Source organism: Oenanthe melanoleuca, chromosome 5, assembly GCF_029582105.1.
Source record: "Oenanthe melanoleuca isolate GR-GAL-2019-014 chromosome 5, OMel1.0, whole genome shotgun sequence".
NCBI lineage: Eukaryota > Metazoa > Chordata > Aves > Passeriformes > Muscicapidae > Oenanthe > Oenanthe melanoleuca.
In genome coordinates, this window is record NC_079339.1 from 12851470 (window position 1) to 12868710 (window position 17241).

The following is a 17241-nucleotide window of genomic DNA, read 5'->3' on the forward strand; positions in this document are numbered from 1 at the left end:
GTAACCTATTTGGGATTAATTAGTTGTGAACATACAGTAGCTAGAAAGAAATTATTAGCCATTATGGGGTTTAGTGACAGAGATATCTTTCCACTTGGTGATTGTAGTGTCTTGCAGGCTAGGGTTCTGTTGCTTGGCTCTGGATCATAATAGAAAATGTCAATTTTCTGATTTTGGAATACAATCCCCATGGCCTGACTTAAAAGAAAGCTTGGCCATGCATCTGAAGTCTGAGGTACTTTACTCACAAAATTAAAGGTGGAAGTTGTGGAAGTAGTGCAAGAGTCAGGGAGTTTTTACTCTTAATGTTTGCAAGCTTTGAGCTCATGCCCCATTTTTGAAACTTAAATTAAAATGCCTGCCTGGTTTCTTCTCACATCTTGATAGTCCAGAAGAGTGGCAAGAAAAGAGACCCAAATAATCAGCATGTTTTTCTGTTGTAATTTGATTATATGAGGAGCATTATTTAAAGCTCTAATAATAGTAACCTTTTTTTCCTACCCAGTGATCCTTTGCTGATGAAATACAAGAGTAACCAAAAATGTCCAAGAGGTTTTAATACAAGTCGAGAAGCTTTTAAACTTTGTGGTGTCAAAGTGAATTAAATTGTCCCTAAGTAGCTCTTAATACCACTGACCACAGTGATTTCTTCAGGGCAATTATGGTTTGCTGTGTCAGTCATGCAGCAGGCATTAATACAAAGCAGAACAGCTCTGAAGAAGTTTGTTATGGACTGTCATGTCAAGGAGCCCCATGCTAACCTGCCATGGCCTTGATATTATTAGAACTTGCTGAGGGTCAGATTCCAATTAATCCACAGATTTAACAGTCCTCTGCTGCAGTGGGTCTTGATGCAATTAAGGAATAATGGATGACAGGAAGGACACTTCCTGGCAGCCAGTGACCGATGGCAGGATTTGAAGGGCCCTTAACCCAGCTGGTCATTAACTGCTCAGAGACACAACCTGGAGCTCATATTTTCTATTATAAACCATATATTAAAGATATAAATCAACTAGTGCTTTTTCCCCCTCCTCCCAATCCGTATGAGCTGCTGCTCTTTGGGCTACTGTGGCAGCAGTCAGTCACCACAGGAAAATCCCAGTGGGGATTTTCTGCACCTTGGAATCCTGAGAACCCCAAACTGCAGCCATCCTGAGGGCTCCCTGGGAACCTGCAGCTGGTGAGCAGGAGCTTGTGCTCAACCAGAAACATCTGAGAGCTGGAGAATGGACCAGAGCAGCAGGGGCACCTCAGCTCTCACATTTGTTGTGCTCTGTCACTTGTTTGGTGCTTCCAGTGCAGCAGAGCCCTCCTGTGATGACTGGAATAACCATGGCAATTTAGGAGCTTATTTATTACTCATCCAGCCCAGTGCTACCTTTCCCCTGAGGTGACCTGGTGCACACACTGTGTTCTGAGCCAGATTTCTGAAGGCTGAGAGGGACCAGACCAGCACAGGGAGGGCAGTGAGCTGGTCAGAGGTGCTGCTCTCCACAGCTCCTGGAAAAGCAGATGTGCTGCTCTTGCTCTTTGCTCCCAACACACTGCTTGTCCAGAACATTGCAGTACTTTTGGAGACAGCCCTCTGTCTGCATGGCAATCAGAGCATTGTTTTTTTAATTGACACCTAGATGTGTCACATGAACAGTTTGTGACTTTGCTTTTTATTGTACCTGTGTAACCATCCATCTGTCAACATCAGTGTGTTCCAGGTTACTGATCAGTACAGCTGCAGACTCCAGTAAGAGAAAGGAAAAAAAATCACATGGTTAACAGGCATGTGTGGGGAACAGAAGAAATAAATAGGGCTAAGTTGCACAAGTCAATATTTATGAATTTATCCACTGCAACATGTTGGTCATACTCCTCATTACCATCCACTGTTGGCTTTGAAGTATTCCACCACACAGATTCATAGTGCAGAATGCCACTTTTAGGAAGTTCATGTATGATGCTTTCTCCAGGAAACAAAGGATTCCGTCCCACTTGGACGTTTCAGAGTGGTTTGTGCACCATCTGAAACTTGACTGGAATCTGGTGCAATGTGCAACCAAAAGGCTCTGCTACATTTCTGCTTCAGTACAGTGTGCTTCAATGTAATTTATTATTTTCCTGTGAGGACCATGACTAATTGCTAAGTCAGAAACAAATCACAACACAGCAACGGCAGCAATTTACAGACATGGCAATATGGCAACTATTGGCTTGTTGTTTTTAACTTTGGTTAGTTTGTTTAAAGTTCTGTGCAGCAGAAAAGGGGAAGGCAAAGAATGAAGAGACATGAGAACTGTTTTGTCTCGTTTCTACTCACTAAAAATCCTTCTGAGATTGTTGCTACCAACAAAAAAATTGACAGTATTCAGTGTGTATTGTCAAATTAGGTTGGTTATCATGCATGTCTTTTATAGCACACAGATTTCAGAGGCTGATAAATGCCTTCAATAAACTGGAAAGGCATGGGCTAAACATAAGAGCTGTAAAATTCAGTCACCAAATTTACAGGAGGCCAGCTGAACAGGCCTAGTTGCATTTTCCCATCATGGTCAGTCTTTAATGCTAAATTCAAAGGAATAAGGGGTGCACAGAAGAAGTCACACACACATCTCATAAAACAAAATTTATCTTTAATTTGTAAGTGTCAACAGCAGTACAAAAGATGGAGTGATGGTGAATAGATTAAGGGTAGAGAGGACAGTCTTGAGGTAAATGAGCATAAATAGGCAGTCTTATAGACACTCCCCTGAGGGGTCTAAACCCCTATCATGGCATATACTGTATCACCCAAGGATGACATGTTTAACATATCAGGAAAGCACCTTGTGCAAAAAAAAAAAAAAAAAAAAAAAAAAAAAAGAAAAAAAAAGAAAAAAAAAAAAGAAAAAAGAAAAAAAAATTTAAAAAATCCCTCCCACCCGAAACATGTAGGTAAGGTGCCAACGTACACCAGAACATACTGTATATGGACAGTGCCTTTCAATGTTGTCTTTTCCATCTATAACTGAGGCAGAGGAGGAGAAGACTCTTAAAAGTACCACTGAAAGATTATTTAATATTTAATTTACCTCACGTCAATACTGCACAACAAAATCCAAGAAGTCTGTTTATGCAATGAAGCAGAGCTAAGAATAACTATTCTCTTTTTTAATCTGAGAACAGATTTTTTTTCTCTAAATCAATATCCTTAGCAAACTTTTTTCTTTCTTTTTTTTTTTTTCTTTTTACTGTATCAAGAGGAGAGTGTGAGATGTGATGGCAACCTTTAAGTTCATTTAAAAACTTTACACTGGACTGTACAAGATTTTTTTTTTTTTGATAAACTATTTACATTTTCAGACTTTAAAACATATTCAAAGCAGCAATAGACACTAGTTTTTCCTCTAAACGCCCAAATAATTACCGGCCATGGGCCCAGGTAGGTACCTGCACTGTATATAGAATTTCTACAAAGAAAACCTGCCCATTAAGTAGCCAGTGGCTGTTAAACAAGCAGCCCTCGCCAGTAAGAGCTGCACCCAGGGTGTTGCTATAGGAATCAAAGCATAGTACCTTGACAAGAGAGTCTCAGTTGTCCCAACAGCTCTACACAAACTTTACAATTTGAAACAGCAGCTAGCATGTCAGTCCAGCATGTCAGTGAATTGTGCTGATTAAATTAACATAGAGTACAATCTCACAATATACATCACAAACAAATTACAATGTCAGGAAATAAGAGTTACAGTAAGATAAGTTATGTAGTAACAGCTTATAAGCTTGTCTTAATGTAATAAAAAAAAAATTTTACATGGGAAATACAATAATGAATGAACATAAATGCTAAGCATTCTAGTTTGCTACAAGCTGAAGAAGGGTACAAGAAAAAAAAAAAAAACAACATTGCTTTCTGGAAAGCAAAACACAAATGACAAAGGAAGACAAACGGAGAATGCACACTAGCAGGTCTGCAATGTGCAGCATACAAACAGTTAAATATTTGCACATTCCCCATATTCCAAGAGCACCAAGGACCTCACTTGTGGTTTTTAGAAAGCGGAAATTACAAAGCAAGCCATGTCACTAAGTTGCTTTATAGCTTTCATATTGCCATAAATACCAATTTGATAAGTTTTCCTTTAGCCCAGTTCACCCCACCCTACCCCTTTTTACCCAGCATGTGAAATCTCAGAATACTTCTTTGTCACCATTTCCAACAATTCTGGTAGTTAAAGAAGGGTGTGGGATTAAAATGAAACGTGTTTGCATATACATTGTCTTTTCCTTCTGTAGCAGGGCATTGCTACATATCAAAAATGTAGCTTGATCTGAGTAAAATCACAGATTTTAATGGGTTGTACCAAAAAAAAAAGAAAAAGTTTTTAAAGGAAAAAGTGTTTTGTAAAGGATCAAATGAGGTCATATAGTATTATTTCTTTGAAAAGAACATGCTTAAGTGCCAACTTGAATCTTAAAAAAGCATGCAAAACACCAAGGGGTCCAAGCCCACTCATTAACTTCTCATTAAAACATGAAGAACTCTATCATACATCCTGCTGGCTGCATCTCCAGTGCAGATGCTCTTACTGTGGCCCTGGCTCAGCAAAGTTCACCCCACTTAACACCAGCACTGCTCCTCTGACCACTGTGGAAGCACTGGTGTGCTTCGTGTTAAGCAGGTAGGAAAAGTGTTTTTCTGGGGGAGGATGGGGTCTAAATCTTGTAGGATGTTTTGCTGTGAGACGATTTTGAAATGCCATGCCTGTGATGTGGGCAATAAACAAAATCCAGAGAGCCAGCCTGGAGATTAGACAGCACTGGGAGGTGGATGTGTTGTGTTTTATCCAAAGCAGAAGCTGCCCACAGCTTTGCACAGGGTAGTGTATTTATTGGGACTAATCTGCTGTTGGGTTTGCATTTCCATCCCAGAGCCATCCCGTCTTTTCCCTCCCCCTGCCTCTCACTGCACCTGAGTACACTGATTTAGGAGCACATCAGGATCCTGGGAATGCTCAGCAGGTGCTTTCACAAGCTAAATGGTGATGCCCAAACATATCAGAATCTGATATCAGATCAGAATCTGGCCAGTTCTCCAGACTTGTTTCTGCATGTAAACCCTGGAAAGCAGTATGGTTTCCATTGGGACCTTTATCTTCCATTTTTATAAAGTAAGAAGTGAACTATTCTGGCTGGTATCAGACTGTTTGGGGAGTCTTCTTCTCTTGAATATAAGTATTTAATAATTTTCCAAAAGAAAATATATTGTACCTGTTAATTAAGTAAACTGTTCACAGAGAAAATAGTATTACTATATTAGTGCTCCTGATGAAGTTATTTTCCAGTCAGTTTCTAAGGGGCCTCAAACACAAAGCTTAAGAAGCAATTCCATGAATCCTCTTCGTGTATTGTGTGAACAATTTCTCTGGTGTTACAGCCTAATATAACAATAACGTGATTAAATGAACATACAACATAAAGGGTTGATATTACTGAGTCTTGCCTATGTTGCAAGGGCCATTTCAGTCATTTTAATCCTTCAGGGATCTGCTTTTGACTTCCAAATGCCATTCTCGTTAAGTAAAATATCTCATTGGTTTTACTTGGATTCAGAAGACTGTGTTTCCCATCAAATGTAGCCAAAATTTGGCATGTTTCATGTATCAACTTTCAAAAAAAGAAGAAAGTATTCCCTGTTGGTGGAACATGCTATAAAAAATCAGAGCACAAGTGAGGCATCTTGCTGTCCCAGCTACAGGTCCACAATACTGCGCTCACACTGCGGGTGTAAATTCAGCATCTACATGAGGTACAGTGACTTGTCAGCATTTAATATGGACCAACATACACTGATATAGAACAAAAGTAAATACATAACTTATACTTCACTAAGTATCCATGAACAAAAAATAAAATTCTATTTCCTATGTTATATTTACACAATTTAAAAAAAAAAAAAAAATCTAAAATGAGATGGTAAATTCATCAAAAACTTTGTTTTGAGCTCCGATTAATAAAGTAAAAATGTTGGGTTTCATCCTTATGATTGTCCTTCCTTGATTTCTACTGACATTTTAGAGCCAATGTCGGCTAATAAATAGAATCACACGCTCATAGGCACAATTCAGATTCAAATATGTTCCTCCCACTCCCCCAGCCAGTAAATGCAATTTTTACCAGCTGGTGATTCCTGAACAGCCAGTCATTTTCAAGAATGTGGCTTTAACATACAGAGCATCAGCATTGAGGCAGGGCTGGAGCTAAAACAAAGTGTTCATACATACATGTATTTTGCATAAATAAATGAAATAACAAGACATAAAAATGACTCAAATCCGGCAACTGTGAGGCAGGCCCACACGAGTCGAAACAGATGACTTTTGTTCATGTAGTTTTCGTACAACAGTTTCACATTAGTCAGAAGTGATAAAAAATACCATTTATATCCAGTGCTTATAACACTTACGAAACAACATCTGTGAGTGTGTGTGTGTTTTTTTTTTTTTTTTTGTACTACAAGCAAAATCAAGTTTCAGTCCTAAAGAACAGTCCTTTGTTCTCCACAAGCCTGCAGAATATTATTTTGGCATGGTCATAAAATTTAAAAAAAAAAAAAAAAAAAATTAACCAACTAATCTAAATGTTTGCCTTTGTGCAAAAAAAAAAAAAAAAATTACATAAAATACAATGCTAGCAATACAGCATTCTACCTATGCAACAAAACCAGGAAAAAAAAGAGAGCAAGAGTGAAAGTGACGTGGGGGGGAGGGAGAGATACTTCTAACTGGAGAATTATGTAAGACATTAATAAATAGAATTTTTTTTCTTTTTTTTTTTTTTTTTTTTGGAAATAATGATGTCCTCCCCCCAATCTGAGCTGAATGTATTAAAACCAGTTCAAATTCCCAAGCTACTTTAAGAACAAAAAACCACTTTCTATCAGTACCTTAGCCAGCTTAAAGAGGACGCTCACCAGCTAATGACACAGCATATGCCTTTAAAGACTTGGCTAGACCAGTTTATTGCTTATTAGACATGGACTCAGAACACAATTAAATAAATATTAAAAATATATTTTTTTTTTTTTTTTTTTTGTTCCAAATTACAAAATGGTCAGAGAAATCTGACCACCGTGTTTCTATGCCATTATCTTTATAAATTGTCCTGTAAATTGAACAATCTGTCTCGGGGGGTGGTTCTCTCATAGAAATGTGATTCCAACAGTGGCAAAAATGGCTTTTTCTGGCAGAGCAGGTACCAGAGGGGCTGTGAGGAAGGCAGCTGCTCCTCCAAGCATCCTTGCAGCTCACAGGAGGTCTGCAGGACAGGATGCACGAGGACAGCCACACTGCTGTTGTCCCAAGCAAATCCTGTGACTTCCAGAGGAGCTGCTCCAGACCCACTGGTACCTCTCAGCCCAAGCCTGAATTTATCACCAGTGTGCTGAGCACAGCCAATTCCAAATAAAAGCTGAGGGAGTTGAGGAGCTTCAGCACAGTTATTCACCTATTGGAACTGTGTATGTATACAGTGATCTATTTGTGTACAGGAGTGGAGTATGAGGGGGAAAAATAAAGGCAGTTTCTCCTCTGTCTTTGACATCTAATAGATTCACAGTTTTGTGAATGCCTCTCTTGCATATTTCCCAGAATTATCTCCAGTAATTGCAATTTTTCTAGAAGTAATACAAACAGAAAGCACTCGGTGAGTCACATTCAGACATGACTAATATACAATAAATATTTTTAATGATCCATTTTCCCACCTTTGCCATTAGATATCTGAGTGGCCTTCCCTCCCCCACTTGGAGTCTCACAAATAAATCACTGCACAAGTACTTAAGGTAGCACAGTTCCTTCAGGGGGCAGTAGGAACATGATGAACAGAGCCATGATTTGCCACAGATTCCTCAGGCCCTAAAAATTCAGCATGGTGGACTGTGAAAGCAGTTTGGGTTTTACATCTGCCCTTGCTGTCTGAGTGTAGAGGTTTAGAACTATAAACACATTTTTAGGGGTATTTGTACTCTATGTACATATAAAAGTACTCACTTTATTTTGCAATACATATAGCAGAGTGTTTCCAAGTGCTCCTTGAACATACAGTGTTAGAGGAACAAGTGAATTTCTCATTCATAAAGGTCATGTTCATTTTAGTAGCAGGTGCACTTTTATTTTCATATACCTGTGTGATTTAGGGAAGGGGGAAGAAGAGGCTCTTTAAAATATCAATAAGGAATTGTAAGTGTAATGCCACCAACTGCACTTTTAAAAATAAATATTAAGTATTTGGACCCTTGACATTCTGGAATGAATAAATTATTTAAGAGAAAATGTGTTAAGACTGAATGCAAGGGTTAAAAGCAAAGGGGTAGAGAATGTAATCAGAGGTGGCCTCACACTGCTAAGACAGGCCCGTCCATAGCTGGTGATCGCTCTTTTGTGCTTACTTAAAATTTCACACTAATGGCACATCAAGAGGCAAAAGCAATTGGGCACATGCACTATGGCAACCATGTTCACTAATTAAGAATATCCTGTCTCCAGATTCCTGAGTACTTCACCATATTCTGGAAAAAAAAAATTAGGCTTCATATATAATTTTTTTTTTAAGATGCCAAAGGATTGTCTAAGACTTTACAGTGTCTCCTTTAAGACTTTTTGTTTAAATGTTAAGATTCAAAAGTTATGAAAAGTTTGGCACATCAGAAGGTCAGCTATACATATGGAAAAAAAATGGAATTCAGAGACTATTTTTTAAAGACAAGCTATGATGCACGGGTGTGCACACTTGCGGACTTGTTCTGTTTCACAATATGAAATCTGCAGTTTTTGTTTTCTAAAATAATCCAGAATAAAAACACATTCACAACCTGTAGGCTGGCACAGCATACCTGAGTGAGAATGTATAACCCCCATCTAAAACAGTAACTTAAACCTTTATCAGCATCCAAACGGAAAAAGACAAAAGGTAAGACTTGTAAGACAGCTATTGATTCATATAAGTTTTCAAGTCCTGATGTCTGATATTTATGTCTTCATCTAAATTAAAAAAAAAAAACTAAACAAAAACAAAAACAAAAAAAACCCAAGTTCATGAAAAATTAGGGAAACAATCTGTCTCACACGATAAGAAACATTTAAGACCATTCTGCTGATGTAACTGTAGGAGCCACACATGCATGCAGGCTCTTAAAGAACTTTTTGTTCAAAAAAACCCCCAAAAAAAAACCCCAAATGAGTCTGAGTACTTTAATTTCTGCGAACACTCCTCAGTTGGCACTGACTGCCTCGTGGGCTTCGTTTTCACTGCTATAGTCTGATTTGGGATCATCCTCATAGTCCTCGTACATTTCTATCTCATCCTCTCCGTTCATCATCTCGTTGCCAGGGAGGCTGGCGCTGTCCGCCTTCATCCCGTAAGTGCTCTGGATGACAGGGATGCTGGGCTCGGGGCTGGCAGAGGTGCTGGAGCAATCTGATGTCATCTGGGGGGACGGCGTGGTGGTGGCCATGGTGATAGCACCAGGGTAGACAACTCCTGTTCCCGTGGTGATGGGAATCTGGGGCTGCTGTCTGCAAGGGAAGAACAAGAGGGAAACGTCACTGCCTGTGTCCGAAGGAGGGAAGACCTTCTGCAAGCCCAAAGGAAAGAAAGGCAGGTGGTTTCCTGGAAAGGCTCCATGCATTCCTCTGGGCTCACAGCCCTCTGTGGTGTTGGTTCATTTTCTCCCCCAAAGAATAACTGGGAGGTGAAGTGTTTTCAGCCACTACCAGACATCCTTCCATGTGTTGTATTCTGTTTTTATTTAAACCAGAATTCAAACTAGCACTTGGACAGAGACCATCAAAAGGCTTCAGGCGCCCATGTGATGCCTGTCTGCTACCATAGACACCACCTATCCAAAATCTAAACCCTCTAAACTCATGGCAAGAGCTTCTGTTAATGAGAGGACCTCAAGACTACCTAAAACAGCAGACAGAAACTGTAAATATCTAAATTACTATATAAGTGCCAGGTAGACTCCTACTTCACTTAGACATTCTTTTGAAACTTGATTGCTGGCTTTGGATTTTTATTTGGATCCAACATCAGAATGCCATTTGCTTTTCAGGATTTTATGTGAAAGATGAGGGTTTTGAAGCAAAGTACTTGGTTAAAGAAAGAAGAAATCTGCCCTGATAGATGCTGATTTTGTATTGACTAGTTATTGAACACACATGCCTATTTGCATAATCTATTTAAAGAATCATTCATCTCAATGCATTCCCAACCTTCTTTAGAGCAATATTGACCCAGTAAGAGTGAACTATTACAGAATTTTAGCAGAAGAAACATTTCCAGGTATGTTTGAATACTCTAAGGAATCTGCACTGTGCCATTCTATGTTAAATTCAACATAGTCTCTCAAATTCCTAATCACTGGCTAAATCAATACAGAAAATAATGTTAAGCTTATTTTAAAAACCCTAAATGTTGAGTCTTCATTGTTCATTGATCAAACTCTGATTTTGATAAATATCACACTAGAGAGTTAGAGGGAAGCTGCAGTCCTTCCAGTTTGGGTAGTGATAGAGTGAAATCATGAACACCACGAGAATAGTTTGGAGCCTGCCATGGCTGGTACTGCTAGCCTGACTCCTACAGCCTCTGCACAGCTTGAGAAATTCAAACATCTGTTGTGTAAGTCTTGTACACCTGGCTAGCAGCGAGAAAAACACAGTAATTCATTTGACACAGTCATTATACTCCTGTTTGCAAATGATGATTTGCAGATGATTTACAAACAGCTTGGGATTTTTCACTAAATTTTCACTTTTTAAATGGTCTGATAAATGTTCTGTGAAAACAATTTTCAGCCAATGTATTTGCTTGCAAGTGATTTTCTGCAAACATCTTTCAATACTTTATCCATAAAATTGAACACCTACCTCACATGGGAACATTTCTGGTTTAGGATTGCATGTTTTCAGGAGTATAAACTATTACTGCTAAAAACCCACACGAATCTTCTCCACAACTTTTAGACATAGAAAATGTTCACATCGATGAATGTTTCCACAAAGCAGAGGAAAAAGAAACCCACACATGGTCAACAGAAAAAAGAAATCTATGTGGTTGTCACCAGGCCATACACACTTAATTCCTTTTAATCTGCCCATCTAAAAATCTTTCACCAGTATTTCTTAGAATAAATAAATTCACAAAACAAAACATCACCAGTTGTTCTTCAAACACCATATCAAGCCAAATGATGCTTTGAGAAAAGTTTTCACAACTCCTGTAACAGAAGTTGCAGAACCTACTCAAAGCACAATTGACTCAAAGCTGCTGCTGTGTTACAAATTACATTAAGTATCAGAACACTAACACACCCCTCTACACCTCCCCTCCCCCAAAAGTTTGTATTTTTTCAGAAGCAAATTGCCTTTTTACAAGCAGAAAGAACAATTTTAAAAGTCAGCTTAAGACAATGCTGTGTGATGGTAATCAGTGGCAAGGCCTAAAGGACAGAGAAATCCTGGTATTCTTTCAAACTTATCAAGTCAGCAAAATTCTTTTGCACATCCACATTTCTGTGGGACTGGGTACACTTGTCCAAGTACCACCCATCTCAAAGTACAAATGGAGAAGGTCATCTGAGCATAAAGAAGCCAGATTCACAGAGGTGCTTTTTACTTGGGAGCACAGCAGACAAATGTGTGGTAAGCTACTGAATGAATCTAATTGTCAAAGAACTTGATTGGTATAACGGGAAAGTTAAAGGCTTACTGAATTTGTCGTTCATAAATGCAGCCCTTTTTCACATGTTAAACAAAAATCAGACATGCTGTGCATGCCTGCTGCTGGCTGGGTAATAACTTTAAATTACCTAGATCTCACTGTGGAACTGTAAACATGTGGTAACTGTACCACCTAATTGGAAAGGGTCTCAAATTGCTATACCCATTTGCTAGCAAAAAATTTGCTAGCACTTAAACATGGGCACCTACACACCTCCAGTAACTGGACACCTACCTCTGATTTAATACCTGTTATTATTTAGAACTGATCAGGTTGTCATTGTAAATTCTGCTCTAGTTGCTACATTACATCCCAGAAAGCCTTATTTTAAAATATCACAAACTATGTGGATATGTTGTTAGAGATGAGTGTTATCATTTCCTAAGCAATTAAGCTCTTGAGGGGAGGAAAACAGAGCATTTGTTTAAATTCCCTCTACTCTCCCTGAAAAGAAGAGTTGGACTTTCTAACCCACAACTCTGGCCATTATGTTTTCTTATATTTGTAGATCTTAAAGGCAGTCATGTTAATGGAGTCTTTTATTACATTAAATTCCACACATTTAATCATTGCCTCTAGCTAGAGTTATATACCAATCATAGAACCTTGGTGGGGGGGAGATAAAAACATACTTTACCTGCAAGCTACAGGTTACAATTCAGCTCAGTTGCACATGGAAGTTTTCTGCCTGTTAGGATTTCCAGAAAGCAACATTAATCTTCTGATCTCTTCAGTTCCATGAGGCATGGTGCCACATCTCTACATACCCTGGCTTCAAACCTCTCCTGTCTTCACCATCTCCTCTGACAGAGAAATCCTTATGTGGACAATTACTAGGGGTCACTCTCTGCTCTGCCAGCACTGATAATATGTCTGTCTGCTCTGGGGCCAAAGATTTGGCAAAAAACATTGAAGCAAATATAAAAATGGAAACAACATGAAAATTCTTAGAAAAACTGACCTGCTCACAAATTTGTGGCATTAATATTCCCAGTATTTTTCTGGAGAGTGTTCCTCTTTTGACTTTTGCCAAACCAGCTAAACATTTAAATTGGCAAATGACCATTGTTTTCTGATCCTTTCCCAACCATTTTCTGACAGCTCTTTAAATGTCTGAAGCAAAAATTGATTGCATTAAGGAAAACGCTCATGTGTTACACACCCCTGGAACTTACATTCCCATAAGGAATGAAATAACAGTAAATCTCACAAAAGCACCCATTGTGTACTTGCTTTAAGTTCAAGCTACAGGAGTATAATATTACAGACTTATTCAAAACCATAGCCTAGCAACATTCAGGCTATGTGTGTACAGTAGTTATAAACACTATAAAGGCTTTATTCTAAACATCTTATGCTGGTAAAGCACAGGAAAAAGAAAGTTACTGCTGACATCATTTTGCAGAGAAATGTATATAGCATATACTTCTATTTAGAGTGTATTAGCCTGTAAAAATGACTGAGCAATGAATTATCTTTGTAAGACAAGGCAACAAAAGACAGACTCAACTTAAAATATCTGAATTTATGGTTTATATATGATCCATTTGTTAGCTCACATCCATTTATGCATTACAAAAAACTGCTATTGAGGATAAATTGCAAATCACTTGAAGTCTCTTCGGGAGTAACTCGTGCTGAAGGTATCATTCACAAGTTCCATTAATAATTTTACTATTATAAATAACTCAATTATTTTAAAGACATAGCTGGCTTCAGAATCAGCCTCCCTAAGACTGAAAGGAGCGATTTTTTAACATACTCCTCATTAAACATGAATTATTTCTGTATATTATCTGCCTCATTTGGAACAAAATTCATTCTGGTAGGGATGCAATAGAAGTCCCACGCACACTGTAAGGTCCACTCTGTTCTTTAAAAAACTTGGCAGTTCCCAAATTATGGTCTATCAGACATATAACAATTATCTGAAAACATTATTTTCCTGCCCAATTTATTCCAAGCAATTTTCACTCTCATTCAGTTCTTTGGAGGTTTTTCTTCAAAAATCAGAACAGAACCTGGCCATTCATTAGCTTATTTCTCTAAGCTCCCTTTGTGCATCTTACTAAAGTTTATCAAAGTCTGTGGTTCACTGAAGTGAGCAGTGTGAGCCTTTTGCATCAAAAGAGTTTGAGCCATGGAGAACTCCATGTTTGAGGTGCAGGGTTGTACCCACAGCAGAATTATCCTGTGTTAGCCAGTGGCTCACCTAAGGGAGTCTAACTAGCCTTTACTGGATTGCCTAAAACATAAATCTACATTTAGTATAAGAAAAATGCAAACTCAGTTATGAAAAAATATTTTTTTCTTGCTTTTTAGTATTTCTTTTAGCCACCTGTTCTCAATGTGTATCTGACTCTTCACACATCTCCTACTTATCTTTTTATTCTGTGATGATATTTGGTTGCCATTTCAGTGTACCCATTTCCATCTTAATTGGTTTGTACTTTAAGAAAAAAAAAAAAGCAACAAAAAAACCCCCAGCAGTACTGCAAGCAGTATGAAGCACTTGGCACATTTCATTGGAGTCTGTTTTGTACTTTTGTTCTCTATCTTCCACTGAAATATTTACTGTAAACACAGAGCATATTCAATCCGAAAAACCACATTTGTCTCTTATTTCACTCTGAAAAGGAAACAGCATCTCAACTCTCACGTCTACAGTTCTGAAGGACGATTTATGTTGTTCCATCAAAACAGTGGAAAAATAATGGGGGTGTGAGGTCAGTTAGGAAACTGTTCCAGCTGATGCTTTATGTGATATTTATGTTAAACACAGGGAAGAGTAAGTTTAAGAAGCTGAAGGGCTCAGTTACTGTGTTTCACTTAGTTATAATCTGATTTGGAAGAAATGTTGCTTTTCATTAGTTAGTAAGCTGTTCTGCTGAGACAAATGATTCCATGCTTTATGTTTCAGTTCAAAAAAGATGTTCTAGTCTGGCTCTTTCACTAATTTTACTTGCTGTCTTCCAATAAGTTTAGTTTAAATTATTCTTGAGGGAAAAGGGGAATTTTGGACAACAGTGAGAAGTCACAGGGAAGTAGGAAATAATTTTTTTAAATCCCAGCCTGTGATTCCTCAGGACTGTAATCTATATTCACATTGAACAGCAACATGGATCTCATTTCATCTTTATTGAATGCATCCATTAGATTTCATACTCCCTTTTCCATTACTTGCACAACTAAAAGTCATTGGTTTTGGTAAAGTCCAGTGCACCATCATATAACTGCACAGAGGTTTTACTTTAAACTTCATCAACATGGATAGAACATGGTGGACTTAGCAAAAACAGGAATTGGAAACAATCCTTTCAAAAAATGGTGACATTCTCATGGTGTTCATGATCACACTGTTGGATATACAAGAAAGATGTTACATTCAGGTTGCACCAGTTTAGTTTTGAATAGCTATCAAAAGTATATATATTTTTAATAGAAATATCACTCTTTAGGTAGGCACTTTTAGAAGTTTCTTAAATCCATCCTCCATATTCATTCCCATTTAGCCATCACATATAGTGTGTAAAATGCTACTGCTTAATACTGTTTTGAATTAGCAAACAATTCTCAGATTGTTCAGACTGCTGTTTTGGCATTTCTTTTGCATTTCTTGTCTACATGTGATTTGGTATGTCAATCTGCTTTGGGAGACGTAAGCTAGAATTTCATTCCCTCAATCAGAATATAATTTGTGATGTTCTGTATAAATTCAGATTTCTGTTTAGGGTCCTATGTGCAAATTTGATGGGAGACTATTAGTAAACAATTTCCCTTAGACTGAAGAATAAAAAAAACAATGTCATAACTATAGATTGGAAGGCTGTTTCAAGATATCAAAACCACTTCTATTTACTGATTGAAGAAAGAGCCCACATTGTTGCAGGCTGCACCACAAAATAATTGACTGCAACAGGAGTTCTGCATCCCAAGCCAAAAATGAGGGCACATAATCGACGTCAAGGTCAATTATCTGGTAGTGAAGTACCCAACAAAAGGAGACTATTGTGATTAGAGAAATAAGCAGAACATTGTGAATTTGGAAAGGCTGGCACTGAAGACAGCTTTTAGACTCTTTGTAAATCACCAGAAACATTGTGTTAGAGCACTGAGCATCACAGATTAATTCATAAAAAAAAAAAAAAAAATAAAAACAAACAGGAGAGAGAAATCTGTTATGGTGCAGTTGTTTCACTGGACTTTTGTTATCTTTAGCTCGTTGATGCTTCACAGCCCTGCTTTCTCTGCTGAATACTAGAAGAAATACTGCTAAAAACACACTCAATGTTCTTAAAACTGTGCCAGGATCTTTTTGGGCCATATATTTTGAGTTATAAAATCTACCCAGTCTATCTATGCACTACTTGAAAGAGTCTTTCTAAAACTTATTTTTTTTTAAATACTTTCTACACACTTCTATATATAACAAAATTCCTAGTAGCTTCATACCATGATATCATTCATTCAAGTGTGTTCCTCATGCAACTCCTGTTACTCCTCTCCCTTTTCCCCCCTCTCCTGACTCCTTATTCTACACAGGAATAATCCTTTGTGTTTTTCTCTTTGTTCTTTTCTTAATTTAGGAAATTATGCTGGAGTCATTACTAACCCAGAATGGCTTAGCTTACTAAAAACTCACAAAAGACATGATTCAAACCTTTCAGGCTAATGGGAAACAACTTCTTTTGAATTTAAATAATTCCACAATCAGTCTTATGATCAGCATCCAGTGGCAAGCTGATAGCTCCATATTCCATCTTGTGTTTTCAATAAGCTCTTACCGGTTCAAATCCTTTCCTTCTAAACGACATTAGTCAGTGACTTAAACAGATAAGTCTATTTGGTTTCAAGCAGCGTGCTCTGCCTTGGAAAACAATTACAACAACTGTACTCACCCTACAGTAAAAAACTGCCTCATCTCCTGCCGTCGAGACCTCATCAGCTGCTTGTACTCCCCAATCCGCAGTTTCTTCCCATCCACGATGCAGGTACGTTTTGGTCGAGGCTTGTATTTGTAATTGGGGTACTTTTCTAGGTGGATTTTGCTTAGTCGTGCCTGCTCCTCGTAATAAGGTTGCTTCTCTTGATTTGACATGGACTTCCAGCGAGATCCTAGGGACACAGAGTGTTAGTGAGTGCTCAAGTGAAGCGGGTTTAGCTTTACACTGTTCGACGTGCCTTCTCGCCATAATAAATTTTAATTAAGTTCGTTAAATGAACTGATTTAAATTTACATCTGTCTGCACATATAGTGGCTTGCACAACCTGAGACACCTTAATAGAGCCCTGGCTTTCACATATTGCTGCAGACCAAGCATATGTAAATCTTTATTAAATAGGGTGCACTTAAAATCAATAGTTAAGTCTCAAAATCTCAGCCTCGTGCTGCAAAACAGACTACTCAATTTTTTACAATAAGAGCATTAATCTGTGAGTAATTCCATACCTCTGTAATACCAGGCAGAGTATGATGGTTAAGGA

At 38.1% G+C, this 17241-nt stretch overlaps 1 protein-coding gene across 8 annotated transcripts in view; it reads right to left on the reverse strand.

The window, feature by feature from the left end:
• Window positions 1-6316: 6316 nt before the first annotated feature.
• The window catches only part of SOX6 (SRY-box transcription factor 6), a 360677-nt gene continuing 349752 nt past the window's right edge, over window positions 6317-17241 (reverse strand). For all 8 annotated transcript variants that reach the window (XM_056492466.1, XM_056492469.1, XM_056492463.1 and 5 more), the window contains 2 exons: window positions 16656-16872; window positions 6317-9548 (listed from right to left, as the gene is read on the reverse strand). In XM_056492466.1, the coding sequence (XP_056348441.1) occupies window positions 9245-9548; window positions 16656-16872 (521 nt within the window). In that variant the 3' untranslated portion in view covers window positions 6317-9244. The remainder of the gene's footprint in view (window positions 9549-16655; window positions 16873-17241) is intronic.